A 17,450-nucleotide genomic window follows, 5' to 3' on the forward strand; every position below is an offset into this window, starting at 1 on the left:
GCCAGTCTTCTTGAAGCTTGTTTCTACAGAAGATTCTTTAATCCAAGCCCATGCCCTGAGGATCCATGCACTTAAAATTTCAGTCAGTTGATGTTTTAATATTCCTGCCAGGCATTAGTGCATACTCTCTGGAAACCATAGAGTGTGAGTAATAGCAGCATAGATGGTCATTAAAGATTTATTTATTGATACATCCAGTGATTACAACAAAGAGATTATTCCACTTGGAAATGCATCTAGAACTGTGTTTTGATTTTTCAACTCATATTTAACCCTAGAGATTGTGCAGCACCATGAATTTCTTGCCCATAAAGCCCCTAGGTGCCATTCCCACACGTCTCGAACATAGCCCTTTGTAAACCCTGCTGTTATCCAACCATTTTTCACAAACACGTTCAAGAATTCCTTGAGGAAATTGTTCTCTCGGAAGCAGTTTCTACTTGAATATGACATACGGTAGAAGTTTTCTCTAATCCGCAAAAATAGCCAGCATCATCTTGCAATGCAGCTTCTCTACTCCTTTCATTTTGAGGACCACACTTAAAGCAACCATTTCATTCACAGTGGTATTCCTTGACATATTAAAAAGCACTAGGGTATAGTCACATTCCCATTTTGTGACAGGAGTAGTTTGTGTTCTTGCCGCTGACGTAGAACACATAGCTGGAACTTGGCAACTTTGTCCATGTAATCTTTACAAAGCCATTGTGCTGATGTTGTTCTGCATAATCAAAGTCCACGTCATCTCACGAAATCCTGTACTTCGAAAAAATGACTAGGCCTAGAGGGCAGGTAAATTACACAAGAAGTTTTCAAAGAAGTACACTGACTGAGCAAATGTCATGGAATAGCGGAGCACTGATGCGCAGGTGTGTTGTCTGCGAACCACACGCCCCCTGTGCTAGCGGCAGTTGTATAGGAGACCTTGTGAGCAGTGGCTGTTCATGTGACAGGTGTAACATGGAACGTCGTCGTGAGCTGACACCATTCGAACAGGGTATAGTATTTAAATCGTAAGAATTTCATTTTTGTCCGTATTGAACTGAGAATGGAAGATAGGAAACTTAAAAGGGTCCACCTTTTCAAACTATAACAGGGTATAGTAGTCGGTGCCTGACGGATAGAAAGTGCAGGAATTCGGCTTCACACGATCAACCGTATCCAGGGTGTATCGTTAATGGTTGAATGCGGGTGTCACCGTCCACAACAGACGAATGACCGGCCGTCCAGCCCCCTCCATGACCATGACCGGCGACATCCGAGACAGATTGTCAATAGTGACAGACGGGCAACCGTGCAACAAATCACGGCTCAATTCAACACAGGCCATGCTAGACACGTCTCCCAGTGGACAATCCATAGGAACATGGGTTCTATGGGGTATGGGAGCCGGCGCCACACACGGGTGCCACTGTTAACCCAACGTCATCGGACACGACGACGCGCATCTGTTGCCAGTCACCAGGGATGGACACTGGAACAATGGCGTAACGTGATATGGTCGAACGAATCACGATCTCAACTGTATCATGCCGATGGGAGGCACTGTTTATGGCGGAGACCACATCAAGTGATGGATCCCGCCTGCCTCGAAGGTGTGGTCCAGGGCGCTGGTATCTCTGGTCTGGGGTGCATTTTCCTGGTATGGAATGGGCCCCTTAGTTGTTCTGGAAGAGACTTTGAATGGTACGCAGTATGTTGAGCTGCTCAGAGACCATCTCCACCCATTTTTGGCCTTCCAGCGCCCAGACGGTTCTGCGGTGTTTCAAGATGATAACGCGCCGCCACATCGCTCCCACGTCGCCCGGGAATGGTTCCAGGAACATGCAGCGGAGGTCCAACGACTGCCATGGCCACCCAGGAGCCCCGATATGAACCCTATTGAACATATCCGTGCCATGGATCCTGCACCCACGAACAGACCAGCATTGGCGGCCGCTCTGCAAACGATTTGGTATCAGCTGTGTCCAGAGGACTACCAGGGACTTGTCAACTCACTTCCATGGCGTCTCGCTGCAGTTCGCAGGGCCAGAGGAGGTGACTGTCCCATGACATTTGCTAAGTCACTGAATATATCTGAATAGGGTTCAGGGAAATGACGAGGGGAACAATACACAAGTAAATGTGGTAATTCGTACTTGAACTCAAATATCACGCTATCATTCAAGCACATATACATACTACAGTTGCTTGAAAAAAGAGTAAAAATATCCATAAATAAAAACTCAATTTAGTTTATAATGTTGTAAATAAAATGTTATGCATATGTATTTGTGTGCACAATTGCAATACAATATTTTATATTCTAAAACCAAAAAAGAGGTACATAAAAATAAGATCACAAACTAAGGTGCTTGCTAAGGATTTACTATATTCATGTTGGTATTCATCAAATTGAATACAATCATTATGGAACCTCCTGAAAAGGAGCTGGTTCATACTCAACATCTCCGTGAATTATATAATTTATGAACTTTTTTTTTTTTTTCCGGCACTTCTGCCATTCTTTCAAAATTTCCATGGGCATGAAAATGAGACGGAATTTGAAATCCTCACCCACAATATATATGCGCTTGATTATAGCTACATGTTCATGGTACTATGTAGTAACAAGTTCTGTTGTTAGCAGTAGCGGTGATTGGGGGGGGAGGGGGTGCACGACACACACGTTACATTTTTATTCCATTTTAGCCTGCTGAAACTAGGAATCATAGGAATTATTTAAAAAAAAAAAAGCAATTTTCACAAGCCCTGTTGTCTTATCAGCTAATTCTATCTTTGTTTCCTTTAATTATTAACAAAATTTTTAGTGGAAATATGCAAAAAAAGTCATTCGTCGTGGCTAACCTATTTGTACAGCGCCATGGTAAATATTGGAGACTTTTCATATGCTGTGAGAAAGGGTAAATAAAGGGTTTTTTCAAGGTCATGGACATTGAGGTATAATTCACCCGCTTGCCGTGCACGTTTGTTACTCTGGCAGTCTCTTTAGTGTCTGTTAGTTTCTTAGTGTGTAGTCAAATACTAAATGATTTTCAGTTGTATAATAATGTCGTACTTCTGTTTAATTGTGATAAATGTGTAATATAGTTCCTTTGGTGAAAGTTTGATTGTATAGTTTTGAATTAAAATCTCAAAAACCTATTATTACCACACTTAAATTGGTAAACTTTCAACCTTTACCTTTCTGTTGAAATTCACTCAGAGAGCATCCAAAAACTTACCAATTTGTAGCTTTTTTGTTCAGTTTTAATATATATACCCCCACCCGATATATTCCTCAAACCTGATTACTTTGTTTATGTCTGTTTGTTTGGTATTTTTGTTTGTTTGTTTTTTCCCACCATTTAATTCCCAATCGCTGCTACTGGTTGCTAGATGGCACTTGACAGTATTTTTCGTTAAACAGTTTGAGGATTCGGTACAGAGCAGGAAAAAGATTGAATTTATTATCTATGATTGTAGGTGGAAAAAATGCTAAAAGGAGACTTAATACTTAAAATAGATGGTGAAATAGATTGAGAGATACTACTCGTGTGTTTGAAGGTGATATATTGTAAATATTAAGTAGACCTAAATTGAAGTGTCTTGAATAGTGTTTCAAAGTTTGGGCCTAGGCTTTGTTATGAAAATGTCCAAGAAACAATATAACAGCTTGTAAATTAGTAGGTAGCATAAATAAATTAGTTGATGTGTAGCTTGCATCACTTTCATAGTCTGTGTTTATTATAAATAAAGCAAGAAACTGTTTTCAGGCCTGCAAATAGGTTGAAATAACTTTTTTTTTTTTTTTTTTTTTTTTTTTTTTTTTTCAGTTTACATAGTGATAAATAACATAGCAGTAATGTTCACACTATTTAGACTATTTGAGTGCAATAAGTGAGATAAAATTGTATAAAACTGCACCTTTCAAGTAGTGCATCACAAGTCTGATTTCTGGGATAACTATAAAATATAGGGTTGGTTCTGGTAGTCATAAAGTAAATTTAAAATATTTGGTAATACATGTCTGTTAAGATGTTGTAAAAATGTTGAAGCAATATGGTAAACTTTATACTTGTAGAATTCAAGGCATAATTCTTCAGTATGCATTGGACATAAAGAAGTCATTCTGTCTCATTTCAGAGAACTGAAAGAAGGTATCCCAGTGAATGATGAGAAAGGAAAAAAGCTGACCATGTCTAAAGTTGCTGCTCAGCATGGAATTGGTGCTGTCACTATTAGTAGGATTAGCATGGCCGCCCCAGGAATGGGTAGGTGTTTCACTATTCAGACAATTACTACTGCTGGTGCTGTTGCTGTTCTTATTCTTGTAGGAGTATAGTTAAATGCATGAATGGAGCAAGTACTTAAATTGCCTGTTGGCCATAAATTCATGTCAGTTAACTGTACTGTATGTACAATGGAAATATATTGCAGTAAATATGGTGTTAGTAAGAGTCTTTTTATCTCTCGTGGAAACCTAATATAAGATGTAACCATAGATCAGTGGTTGAAAGCGTCCTCCAGATCCCAAGATCATGGATTTAAACTTGACAGAGGTACAGTAAAACCTTGTTAAGGCATTTCTCCAGGGGACAAGGAAAAAGAACGTGTAAAGTGAGAAAACGTACTACTGAATACACAAATAAAAACTATCCAACAGGGATATGGGAACGCTAGATACTATTTTTTCTGGTATGATGGCATTTTACATCATGTATCTGCGGGTACAGTGAAAACTATATCTACCGTTTCTAAAGATGAGCAGAGAATATTGAAAGGTATGAAAAACACGAGAGAACAAATATGAAAATCTTTTACACTGAGGATTATAAAATGACAACAGTGCACTGAAAGGTGTAAGAAACACCAGGCAACAAATATGAAAACATTTGCGCGGGGGCCCATAAAAATATCAGAGTATTATTGCAGATAACACTCTTTCTAAAAACAAATGGTAGTAGAAGACTTTTATTTCGGACCAGTTGGATTATTAACCCTCAATCGGGCGCGCTCTTTCAACGAACACCCTCGGGCGTGCGCGGTCTTTTAGACCGCAGCGATTATTTTCGTAATTTATTGTACGGCCTTGGAATCTAATAAAAATGTTGAAGTTTAATACTGTTGCAAGTAAGTTTACTTTTATTTAGATAATATTTAAAACATTTGTACATACTCAATGACCGCATTAGAAAAATAAAAACTTGTTGAAAATTGAGTTGATTTACAAATACATTTTGAAAGCTTTGAAAAATAACTTTCCATTCTATTTATTTTTTTTGGTTTGTAAAATGGAAGCTGTTTGAACTAGATATATATCTATCCTTCCCTTCATCCATTGTCACTGTAATATTTCTGGCATAAATAATCATAAATTAAAACACTGTTTTTTCAGAAAAATTTGTATTTCAAATGATAAAAACTTCTAATTTTACAGCATAGCAGCCCTAATTTTACAGCATAACAGCCACCTTTGTGAAAAACATGTATATGAGAGAATTATACAATATTTTATGTATATTTGAGTTCATATTCAAGTTCAATTTGCGCTATTTTCTTTATGTGAATACACTGAAGAATTATTGTCATTGTTATAACCAAATATTGGTATAGTCGACAATCTTTTGTACAATATCGTCTGGAAAAAATAGCTCCCAGGTTTCAATTGGAGTTTTAATATTCCTGGCTTAACCATTAGGCCCTGTAAGGCGTGTTACAATATTATGACCTGGTCCACGACCAGTCGTTGCGAATGTTGGGTGCGCACGCCATTCTGTCTTACCGTCCTTGCCTGTCAAATTCACTTCAGAAACACCAGCACCGCATCCGTCATCACCAGATAGCTCACTATTTGTATCATGGTCAGTAACCTGAAGATTGTCAGTTTCACTTTCATCATAACTTTGTGGCTGCTGTCTGGAAGTATCTTCTGCTACCTCATCAACTTCTTCCAATAGGCATCCTACTACTTTGTCTTTCACAAATACTGTTATTCTTTCACTTTCTTCCCTTTCAACACACTCTTATCAATAATCGGATACTTTCCTCTTCAGCAGGATCCATATTGAGATGTATATGCACACGAAACTAAACGAATCTAGTAAAACACAGCTGGGCGCGTACTGGTCACAATGACCGAGACACAAGTTACACTAATGGGCGCAACAGTGTAAAAGACCACAGCTTGACTCGAACATCTACCTTCCTGTCTATACGGTGTCTGAGAAGGGGCCACCCTATCAGGTGGCTAGATGATCCCTTGGGAGAGATAGTCTGGAGGAGGGGAAGCATAGCTGACCTTCAGACGGATTCCCTGACCAAAACTTTTAGAGGTCGGTCGTTTAGACCGCTATGCGCTCGATTAAGGGTTAAACATTATTTTCTGGTCTCACTCTTAGACAGTGAATTGGAGGTTACAATGTATTACAAAACTATTTAAAACAGTCTTATTTGAATCTGCCTTGTCAATACACTTATTAATGAAAGAAAACTATTTAACTATACATGTTTTGGGAAGTCAACCATTCCCTTTATCAGTGGTCAATTCAAAGAATAAAACAATATAACACAATCTTTTGTTTTTACAATTCAAAGAAGTGTTGTGTCCTAATACACCATATCAATGAAATAAAGAAAATTTATGAAAGGTTTTAAAAATGATCAAAACATAAAATTTTGTTGAACTGAATGAGAATACTTATATAAATTTAAGAACTTCAAGTTTTTCTTCTTTTTTTTCTTCCTTTTTTAAAAAAATGATCATATGCTAGTCTATACAGTGGGTATAGCTCCTCCGACCAAACAATAATCAAATAAGTACTTCAGATATGGTACTAGATCCCAACCCATTGTCTTTAGTATCCCCAGTGGGTTATCTTCGGCACTACTCTCATTTAAACTTGATTCTTTTTTTTTTTTTTTTTTTGTAAGATAAATTTCTAAACTTTCCAACACAGTCATTAATTACCCTTTTTGGCCGAATGTAATAATTTCATGTCATTAGAAATGTCAACAGTTGGAGGTTACACTCAATCAATCAATCAATACTGATCTGCATTTAGGGCAGTCGCCCAGGTCACAGATTCCCTATCTGTTGTTTTCCTAGCCTTTTCTTAAATGATTTCAAAGAAATTGGAAATTTATTGAATGTCTCCCTTGGTAAGTTATTCCAATCCCTAACTCCCCTTCCTATAAATGAGTATTTGCCCCAGTTTGTCCTCTTGAATTCCAACTTTATCTTCATATTGTGATCTTTCCTACTTTTATAAACGTCTACTAATGCCATTCCACGCACTCTCTCATCTGACAGCTCGGAACATACCACTTAGTCGAGCAGCTCTTCTTCTTTCTCTCAATTCTTCCCAGCCCAAACTTTGCAACATTTTTGTAATGCTACTCTTTTGACAGAAATCACCCAGAACAAATCGAGCTGCTTTTCTTTGGATTTTTTCCAGTTCCTGAATCAGGTAATCCTGGTGAGGGTCCCATACAGAAGAACCATACTCTAGTTGGGGTCTTACCAGAGACTTATATCCTTCACATCCTTATACAACCCCTAAACACCCTCATAACCATGTGCAGAGATCTGTACCCTTTATTTACAATCCCATTATTGTGATTACCCCAATGAAGATCTTCCTTATATTAACCCCTAGATACATACAATGATCCCTAAAAGGAATTTCACCCCATCAGTGCAGTAATTAAAACTGAGAGGACTTTTCCTATTTGTGAAACTCGACCTGACTTTTAACCCCGTTTATCAACATACCATTGCCTGCTGTCCATCTTGCAACATTTTCGAGGTCACGTTGCAGTTGCTCACAGTCTTGTAACTTATTTATTACTCTATAGAGAATAACATCATCCGCAAAAAGCCTTACCTCTGATTCCACTCCTTTACTCATATCATTTTTTTATATATATATAAGAAAACATAAAGGTCCGATAATACTGCCTTGAGGAATTCCCCTCTTATATATTACAGAGTCAGATAAAGCTTAACCTACTCTAATTCTCTGAGATCTATTTTCTAGAAATATAGCAACCCATTCAGTCACTCTTTTGTCTAGTCCAATTGCACTAATTTTTGCCAGTAGTCTCCCATGATCCACCCTATCAAATGCTTTAGACAGGTCAATGGCGATACAGTCCATTTGACTTCCTGAATCCAAGATATCTGCTATATCTTGCTGGAATCCTACAAGTTGAGCTTCAGTGGAATAACCTTTCCTAAAACCGAACTGGCTACTATCGAACCAGTTATTAATTTCACAAATATGTCTAATATAATCAGAAAGAATGCCTTCCCAAAGCTTACATACAATGCATGTCAAACTTACTGGCCTGTAATTTTCAGCTTTATGTCTATCACCCTTTCCTTTATACACAGGGGCTACAATAGCAACTCTCCATTCATCTGGTATAGCTCCTCCGACCAAACAATAATCAAATAAGTACTTCAGATATGGTACTAGATCCCAACCCATTGTCTTTAGTATCCCCAGAAATCTTATCAATTCCAGCCGCTTTTCTAGTTTTCAACTTTTGTATCTTATTGTAAATGTTATTGTTATCATTAGGGCTCGGATGTTTAAGACCTAAAAATAGCCCAAATAGCAAGCAAATATGACCTCAAAAGTGACGAAATATGACGTAAAAATTACAGAATATGACCCGAAAGTGATTAATCTAAATATGGCCATTTTAAAATAAGTTATACATCGAAACGTCAATTCCTTTGATACATCTTTGTTAACTAAATTCTTTATTCTTACATTCATATTAATTTTCTGAATATACACGTTTAGCAGTTATTCAGTGTATTGTCCTTGATTCACTTATCAAACATTTGTGAATACATACCTATGAAGTACTAAGTTCGCTAAGATTATAGATCACACGACATTTTAAAAGTCAAAATATGTTTGTACCCTTCATTGGTGGTTTGAAATACGAAGAAAACTAGAAATCAATCTATTTTTAAAAATATTTTAAAATGTTTAAGCCCAGATTACATTAATATTGCTCAAATGCGTTAAAGTTTAAATTGAGCACCACAAAACGAATTAAATAGATGTCTTTCGATACATTATGGTAGGGCGACTCGGTATATAGTGCAAATTCGTATAACTTTTTCGTTCTTCTCCGCGGGTGGTGTTGAAGTGTATGACAAGGTTTATTTTCGAAGCATCAGGCGCAAAAGATCTCCAATTATCACTTAACACATTCTTTAAAAAGGGAAGCTCCTTTCTACGTCACAAGACGCTGTTGTTGCACATTTAAATAATATTAAATCACTGCTGTCGAGTATGCACTCATCTTGAAATGCACTGGTACATTCTCCTCTAAGAACATCATTTATCTTGCACACACAACAAAAACAGTCACTTTGTTTAAGCAAATTTCAAAGTTTCCATATTACACTGACGCCAACTATTCCATGTGATTGTGCTGAAAGTTCAACACTTCTCACAATTTCAATACTTGCATGTATTTCTAAGCTAGCAGCTTCTAAGCGAGTAATTGCACTCGATGTAATTCCAAAGTTCGACTTAATATATGTCCGACTTGCTGACAAACTGTAGGAAAACTATTCCTGCGCAATCTTGATAGAAGAGGCAGAGTATTCCATTTGTATTAACTACAGATTTGACACGGAAAAGGAGTTTTGTAAATACTACTTTTCATTCGGGAAGTTGACGATGAGTTTGCACAGCTACAGTTGTCGCCAAACCTCCCAAATGTGACCAAAATACGACGTTTCTACGAAAATAGCTCAAAATATGACATTATGACAAAAAATAGCCAAAATATGAATTTATATGACAAACAAAAATCACTTAATTGTGACTATAATCACCTGATTTGCATCAAAATCCAATCAGGCAAGAAAATGGAGACAAAGAAAAAAATATTTTTCCTAAACATCCGAGCCCTAGTTATCATATGTAAATTTTAATACTTCTTTAGCCTTAGTCTTCTTATCTATCTGGACATTATCCTTGTAACCATCAATCTTTACATACTGCTGACTGAATACTTCTGCCTTTTGAAAATCTTCACATACACACTCTTCTTGTTCATTAATTATTCCTGGAATGTCCTTCTTGGAACCTGTTTCTGCCTTAAAATACCTATACATACCCTTCCATTTTTCACTAAAATTTGTATGACTGCCAATTATGCATGCCATCATGTTATCCTTAGCCGCCTTCTTTGCTAGATTCAATTTTCTAGTAAGTTCCTTCAATTTCTCCTTACTTCCACAGCCATTTCTAACTCTATTTCTTTCCAGTCTGCACCTCCTTCTTAGTCTCTTTATTTCTCTATTATAATAATATGGGTCTGTACCATTCCTTACCTCCCTTAAAGGTACAAACCTGTTTTCGCATTCCTCAACAATTTCTTTAAACCCATCCCAGAGTCTGTTTACATTTTTATTTACCGTTTTCCACCGATCATAGTTACTTTATAGAAACTGCCTCATGCCTGCTTTATCATCCATATGGTACTGCATAATAGTCCTACTTTTAAGACCTTCCTTTCTATCACATTTTTTAACTATGACAAAAACAGCTTCATGATCATTAATACCATCTATTACTTCAGTTTCTCTATAGAGCTCATCTGGTTTTATCAGCACCACATCTAGGATATTCTTCCCTCTGTTTGGTTCCATCACTTTCTGAATCAACTGTCCTTCCCATATTAACTTATTTGCCATTTGTTGGTTATGCTTCCTGTCGTTCGCATTTCCTTCCCAATTGACATCTGGGAAATTCAGATCTCCCGCTACAATCACATTTGTTTCCATGTTGTTTCCTACATAGCTCATTATCTTATCAAATAATTCTGAATCCGTGTCAGTGCTACCTTTTCCCGGTCTGTATACTCCAAATATATCAAGTTGCCTATTATCTTTAGAAATGAGCCTTACCCCTAGAATTTCATGTGTCTCATCTTTAACTTTTTCGTAGCTTACAAATTCTTCTTTCACCAGAATGAATACTCCGCCTCCCACCATCCTCTCTCTACGATACACACTCCAGTTCCGTGAGAAAATTTCGGCACCCATTATATCATTTCTCAGCCATGATTCAACTCCTATTACAATATCTGGTAAATATATATCTATTAAATTACTTAATTCTATTCCTTTCTTTACAATACTTCTACAGTTCAACACTAACAATTTTATGTCATCCCTACTTGATTTCCAGTTCCCTGTTCCCTTATCACCGCTCCCTAGGCCACCCCATTTCCCTGAATGTACCTCGACCTTGACCGTGTGCGACTGCGACTTTGGCTGCCATTTTGAATCAACGAAACTTTGATTTGACTAACTCGAATGATCGAATCGAAACTCAAAGGTGCGAAGTTTAACATTCATGCTACCTATGTGCTCTTAAAGATATGGGTGCCAGTCTACTTTCTGATGGATTTTAATTTTGTCTTCTCTAGTTAGGAATTTCACAACTTTTTTTCCGAAACCATAACTAGGCTGTCACAAGACAAATATACACCACACTAGTCAGCTTCACATGATTATGTTCCTAATTCAGATGTAGGCTATCAGGCGACAAATATTCGCTTCACTGTATCACTCAACAAAACATAAATTTCTAATTTCTGGGTGGAATGTGAAATACAAGCACAATCAGCTCACTGTGTTATTCAGCAATCTCGCTGCTAACCGGCAAGCAAATCAATCACTACTGATCTGCATTTAGGGCAGTCGCCCAGGTGGCAGATTTCCTATTTGTTTTCCTAACCTTTTCTTAAATGATTGCAAAGAAATTGGAAGTTTATTGAACATCTCCCTTGGTAAGTTATTCCAATCCCTAACTCCCCTCCGTATAAAGAAATATTTGCCCCAATTTGTCCGCTTGAATTCCAACTTTATCTTCATATTGTGATCTTTCCTACTTTTCAAGACATACCAGGGTACGTGCTGCAGTAGAACATACTGTCTTGTGCCGCCCCTCTGCATAACACTCTGCACAGTATCCACAATCTATGCCTGTTCCCCTTAGCACACATTTATTGGCAAAATGTGTTCCTGTAGGCAGTGTGATAGATTTTTGGAGCCTACGAGATGGTGTTTCTTCTGCTGAGAGATGATCTGGGCAATGTTTTCATGGGACACACTGGGGGCCCCTTATTCCAGTATTCTGTTGACATCAGAGAAAAGTATGCCAAATTGTAATGGCTACAGAGATAATAACTAACAATCTGATGCATATGTTTAACAGCAGCCTAACAATGCACAAATACGAGATCCACTTGTTTACATAGGTACTGGCAAAAATATGAGCTTTAATATTTGGCACGGAGTGTAACGCACCTGTGTCGTCATCTAGAATAATTGCTGAGTGAACATTTGCTGCACAACATTCATAGTCAATAGTAGCACATAACAGTGCGCTGCAATAAACACTGGTAGATATGGCATTGTTTGGAGTCAATTACTTTTGTCTTTTGTGGAATTCCACGAAGTATTGCTCAAGACACAAGCCTGACTGCCCTGAAACCAATTTCAACATTCCAATTGCATTGCCATCTAGTAATGAAGTAGAACTCCACTGGTGTTTTCTAAGACTGAGTTAATATTGTAGGGCAAGTGCGAAGTGCACCACCCCAAAGTCTTTAAGGTATTTGCTAACCTTTCAAAAATCAATTACCTTGGGATTGAACCTGTGGACTTGGAAACATGAGTCAGATACATAATCTCTGATTCACTGATGATAATATAATAATTTATAATTTTTTACTGGTGGGGGCTGAATAAATCATGGCTATGATAGTATGAGAGTCATTTAGCTCCGAAGTATGGAAATATGATGGCTGATGAACCTTTATATACATTATGTAATATTTTATCTTGAGACTCTGTAAAATAGAAGTGATGGGAGATTTGAATTAGAGTAGAGAAGAGCAACTGTCCTATTTATAGAAGAGTTGTCGATGATAGTGAATTTTTCTAAATAATTTATATGTCAGTTTGAAATGCATTAATTTCTGCTTCCTCCATTTGGAGGCTGACAAGACTAAGCTTAAGTTTACATGAGAAGTGTTGATGACTACAAAGGTAGTGTAGAATATATTGTCTATAAAGGATTAGTATACCATATTAATCCTATTACTCCATAAAAATTGTTTTGATCTGTATTTTGAAACCTGTGAGGAACTCCTTATAGGACAAAGAAAGCTATAGCTCTGAGAGTCTACAAGGACTATAAATGATTTCTGACTATTGTTAATGAGCCTTTCAGGGCCACTAATCCAATGACCTTAATAAATTGGTTATCCAAATTAAATTAGTATTCCAGAGATTGAAGTGCATCTTATTCAATAAATTTTCCAATATGAGCACATTGGTTGCCTTCAGTAAAAACAACACTGCAAAATTGACCCTTGTTAATGAACAGGAGAACTGCCCAACCACAGCGAATGCTGGAAACCATGATCTCAATGCACCAATTGGCTGCTGTTTCATGTTTGCGCGTGTGCATCTCCCACATCTCCCAAGTACAACGCTGTGTCATTATGTGTAAGCGAGTGAGAGGAATACAAAATGGTGCTCACGATAAAACAGCGTATGTTCATTGTTGAGTGTTATGCAAAGCACGATTTGTGGAAAACCTGTGCATAATTGCACGAGAGTTTAAGAGTAGAAGTGTTTTGGCGAAACCTTGAGCAAAGTCTTGTGGCAAAATTGCCTGAAACGGGCTCTGTAGCAAATAAAAACCATAACTATCCGAAGAGAGTTCGAACACCAGAAAACATTGCTCGAGTGAAGGGAAGTCTGACGAAATCTCAGTGCCGTTTATGTGAGCAAGTGGGAATTAAGAGATTGTTGTGTCAAAACATTATCAAAAGGAGCTGTATCTGTATCCTTACAAATTTACTATTGTGCATGCGTTAAGTGTCCAGACGAACCTTCGCATGTTGAGTTCTACCGATGGTTTCTGTGTGAAGTGGAGTTAGTGCCTTTGGATCCTCAGTTTTTCATTTCTTCAGAGAGGCCATTTCCAGCATCTTCTGTGATGTTCATTAACGAGGTCAATCCCGCATCAGTCCTATTGTAAATATTTTCCGGGCCAGTTTTATTTTGCTCACTTGGTATAAATCAAGTCATTGTGTTCATCTTATTTTGTGTCCTTTTTGATGTTTCTTTCTGTATATATATTATAGCCAAATTATCCATTGTTTACATTTATAACGCATTTCTTTTTCTGTTATGTTTATTGATGTTTGCTTTCATTTTGTATTTCTTTTCAGAATGTTTACACCTTGTACTTTGGTTTCACCAATGAAATAATGCTAGCAGTCTTTTCATTTGGTGCAAGTGAGCAGAAAGTTTATTTTGAGTTTTGTTGTGTGATTTTAGTTTCCAACTTACCTCAGATAGTGTATTGAGACTGCTCATTAACTTTCTGCCTGTATGGTACTAACACTATAGTTTATTTTTCTGCACATCATTGAATGTCTGTTTTGAAGTTTTAATTCAGTTAATATACCTTTAACTTTAGTATTTCCTTTTCACTGTAATTCATTACTAGTACAAATTGTTGCATGATATGCTGCATTATCATAGATACTGTTAATTATCAGCATGGAACTGTCATCAACAGTAGAAGTCCATATAGTCTCTTCAGAGCCAAGACCAGACAAATTATCTTTTTTCTTTCTCTCTCTTTCTTTCTTTCTTTCTTTCTTTCTTTCTTTCTTTCTTTCTTTCTTTCTTTTTTTCTTAACACTTCATAGTCTAAATAGCTAGAGTGTAAATTTCATTGGACCATTGTAACAGATCTTGTTCATATGTGTATTCCATAATTTATAATTTTTTACTGGTGGGGGTAATTATTGAAACAACTGCTTAATGAATGCAGTCATCAAACATAAAGGTGTGAAAAAAATATATTTAAAGATCACAGTGATTAAAATGCATTAAACTAAGGACTTGCTCGGAGGCATCTCATAACTATCAACCATCTTGCTGCTAATGAATATTTCCCTCCTGTGTAGTTGTGCTCCATAAAAAGCTGCCATTAGTGTAGATTTTCTATACTCAGGTTTGCAAATTTATTCCTATAGTCACAATTCATAATAAAGGCAGCCACTGACCAAATAATTTAAGTCATGGAGGTGCACATTTGTTTACTTGTGGTCTGAAGAGGATATTTGTTGTTAATGTTTATATTCTAATAGTTCACTGTGATACCAGGGTCATTGAAAATTATAACTAAGATACTGAATACATAAAAATAGTTACCGGTACTGTCTTGTGTAAACATTCTCAAATAGTACATACAGCTGATACTGCATGTCATTTCTCTTTGAAGAACCAATAAATAGTGTGTTTTTGACATTTTTAACTTTGAAATGTTAAAAGAATTCAAAATATAAATTTATAATGAATAACTAAATGTACTCTAATTTCTTCATTTTTGGACTTCATTTTCTCACCTAGTTGGCTGATGCATGGTCCGGGCCGGGCTAAACAATCCTTATTTTGGACATTCGGTTTGAAGTTTCTCTGAAATTTAGACTGACCTTCTAGTAACTTGCAAATCTAAAGTTGCTGTTCTGTTTGTTTTTTATTTTATTTTATAGCATGACTACTTATGTAGAAACAAAGAATACACTGTTTTGTTTCCATCTTTTCAGGCACTTTCTCAGTGTGATATGGAGCATAGATCTGAAACACAGACTGTTCTTAAGAGTTTTTAATATTTATTCCTGTTAAATCCAAGATTTGTCTCCATTCAAAGTATATACTGTCATTCTTGTTTAGTTTCTTAATCATTTCCTGCAGTGACTTTATCTGCTGTAGTCTGTTTCCTGTCTTCTGTTGGTTAATTTTGGATCCAGAAACTAGAGAGCCAGACTTTTTCTCTGCTTGACCTTTAAATGGGAGTTTTTTGTAAGTTAATAATAAACTCCAGCCATCTGGAATTTACGAAACTACCTGCAGGCAGCTTAAAAAGGTGAAGAGTTTTGAAGGAAACTATGAATGTTGCAGACTTAGGCTTCTATGAGGTTATCATTGGAACCTAGGAAATCATTACATAGAAATGTTTGTACAACACTGAGCATCAAACCTTGAGCATTTCGGCAGCTGCAAATAGCTACTTGAATAGTGTGCTTCTTTGTAATGCCAGATTATCAGGATAGATATTTGATGCAAGTGAAGAGGTATGTCTTGTCAACTCATAAAAATAATACATCAAAAGCAATATATGGTGGCGTTTGATCAACTGATTATAATATGTTTAAAGCAATTAACTTACCTTTCTTCTTCAAACCTGATATAAATGTAAGGATAATATTAAAATGAATAATTTTTTCTCAATCACGTTATTGCTAAACTATTAACATCTAAAGTAAAACTTCTGCTAACATTGCTATACATAACATTATGCCTGAATTTTACACCTAGCACTTTCTAAGAAAACTATGTTATTTCTGTATTGCAGTCCATCTTCGTCACTTTTCTGTGAGCTTGTTCCTCGATTTTCATCCTTATCATCCTGAAGATTACCTATTAATAAACATCTTCCAGTAGGCACTTCAGTCGGTTTTACCTCTTTCCTTCCAAGCAAAAGTTTTGGTTGTGTTTTGTTATTCATTCCGCATGTTTTTACACCGAACTTCATGATCACTTTCACTTGGCCAGAGGCGTCAGTGAAATATGTTTCATCATAATTTATTATATTATACAACAACTCTGTCAGTACAAGCTGCCTGATAGTGTCACTCTAGCTCTGCTCATCTTAATATTTTGTCCCAGTCTGACAGACAGTTCTTTAAGTTGATTGAGAAAACTTTGTAGCCACTCGGGACCAGGATGATTATCTTCGAACCTTGGTTCAACCTTTCCCAAGCAATTGAAATATTCCTGAACTATCTCTATTCCTTAATCCTCCATTGAAGTGTGATGTGATTTGTTACATGGAAGGGCGCAATGCTTTTGTGAGATGCAATAATAGGTTGAGCTCATAGCTGTATTATCTTGTTTACTTGTAATTGTATTTTGTTTTTTTCTGATATTTTTCAGCATTTTATTTACTTTGTACAGTCACAGTATTTATTAAACAAATATGCACAGAATTAAGAACACTGACACATTATTACACTACTGCTGTTTGAATGTAGAAAAAACTGAAGATACAAAGGGCACTAGGGAAGTTTTGCAATATGCAAAAACAGTTGGCTGGACACCCCTGTTATGGTGAGGGATGAAAAGAGGAGTGAAAACTGGTCTAGCAGACAGCAGGGCGCTACCTTCACACCATTTGTTACCAAGCAGTGGGACTGAAAGCGAGTTAAGATGTCAGTGGTCTAAAGGTGAATATCGCGCAATTATCCGCTTCAGTTTTGCTCGTGGATTAACTGTTACCCGTGCCTGGAGGAAATGACTCCTGTGCTGGGGAAAGACTGTCCATATCGCACAACAATTTTCC

General features: G+C 36.8%; 1 protein-coding gene across 2 annotated transcripts in view; it reads left to right on the top strand.

Annotated features, from left to right (window-relative positions):
- The window catches only part of Sfxn1-3 (Sideroflexin-1-3), a 115,349-nt gene that overhangs the window by 67,632 nt on the left and 30,267 nt on the right, over positions 1-17,450 (top strand). For both annotated transcript variants that reach the window (XM_067142912.2, XM_067142913.2), the window contains exon 7: positions 4,126-4,253. In XM_067142912.2, the coding sequence (XP_066999013.2) occupies positions 4,126-4,253 (128 nt within the window). The remainder of the gene's footprint in view (positions 1-4,125; positions 4,254-17,450) is intronic.

This window comes from Anabrus simplex, chromosome 3 (assembly GCF_040414725.1).
Source record: "Anabrus simplex isolate iqAnaSimp1 chromosome 3, ASM4041472v1, whole genome shotgun sequence".
Taxonomy (NCBI): Eukaryota; Metazoa; Arthropoda; class Insecta; order Orthoptera; family Tettigoniidae; genus Anabrus; species Anabrus simplex.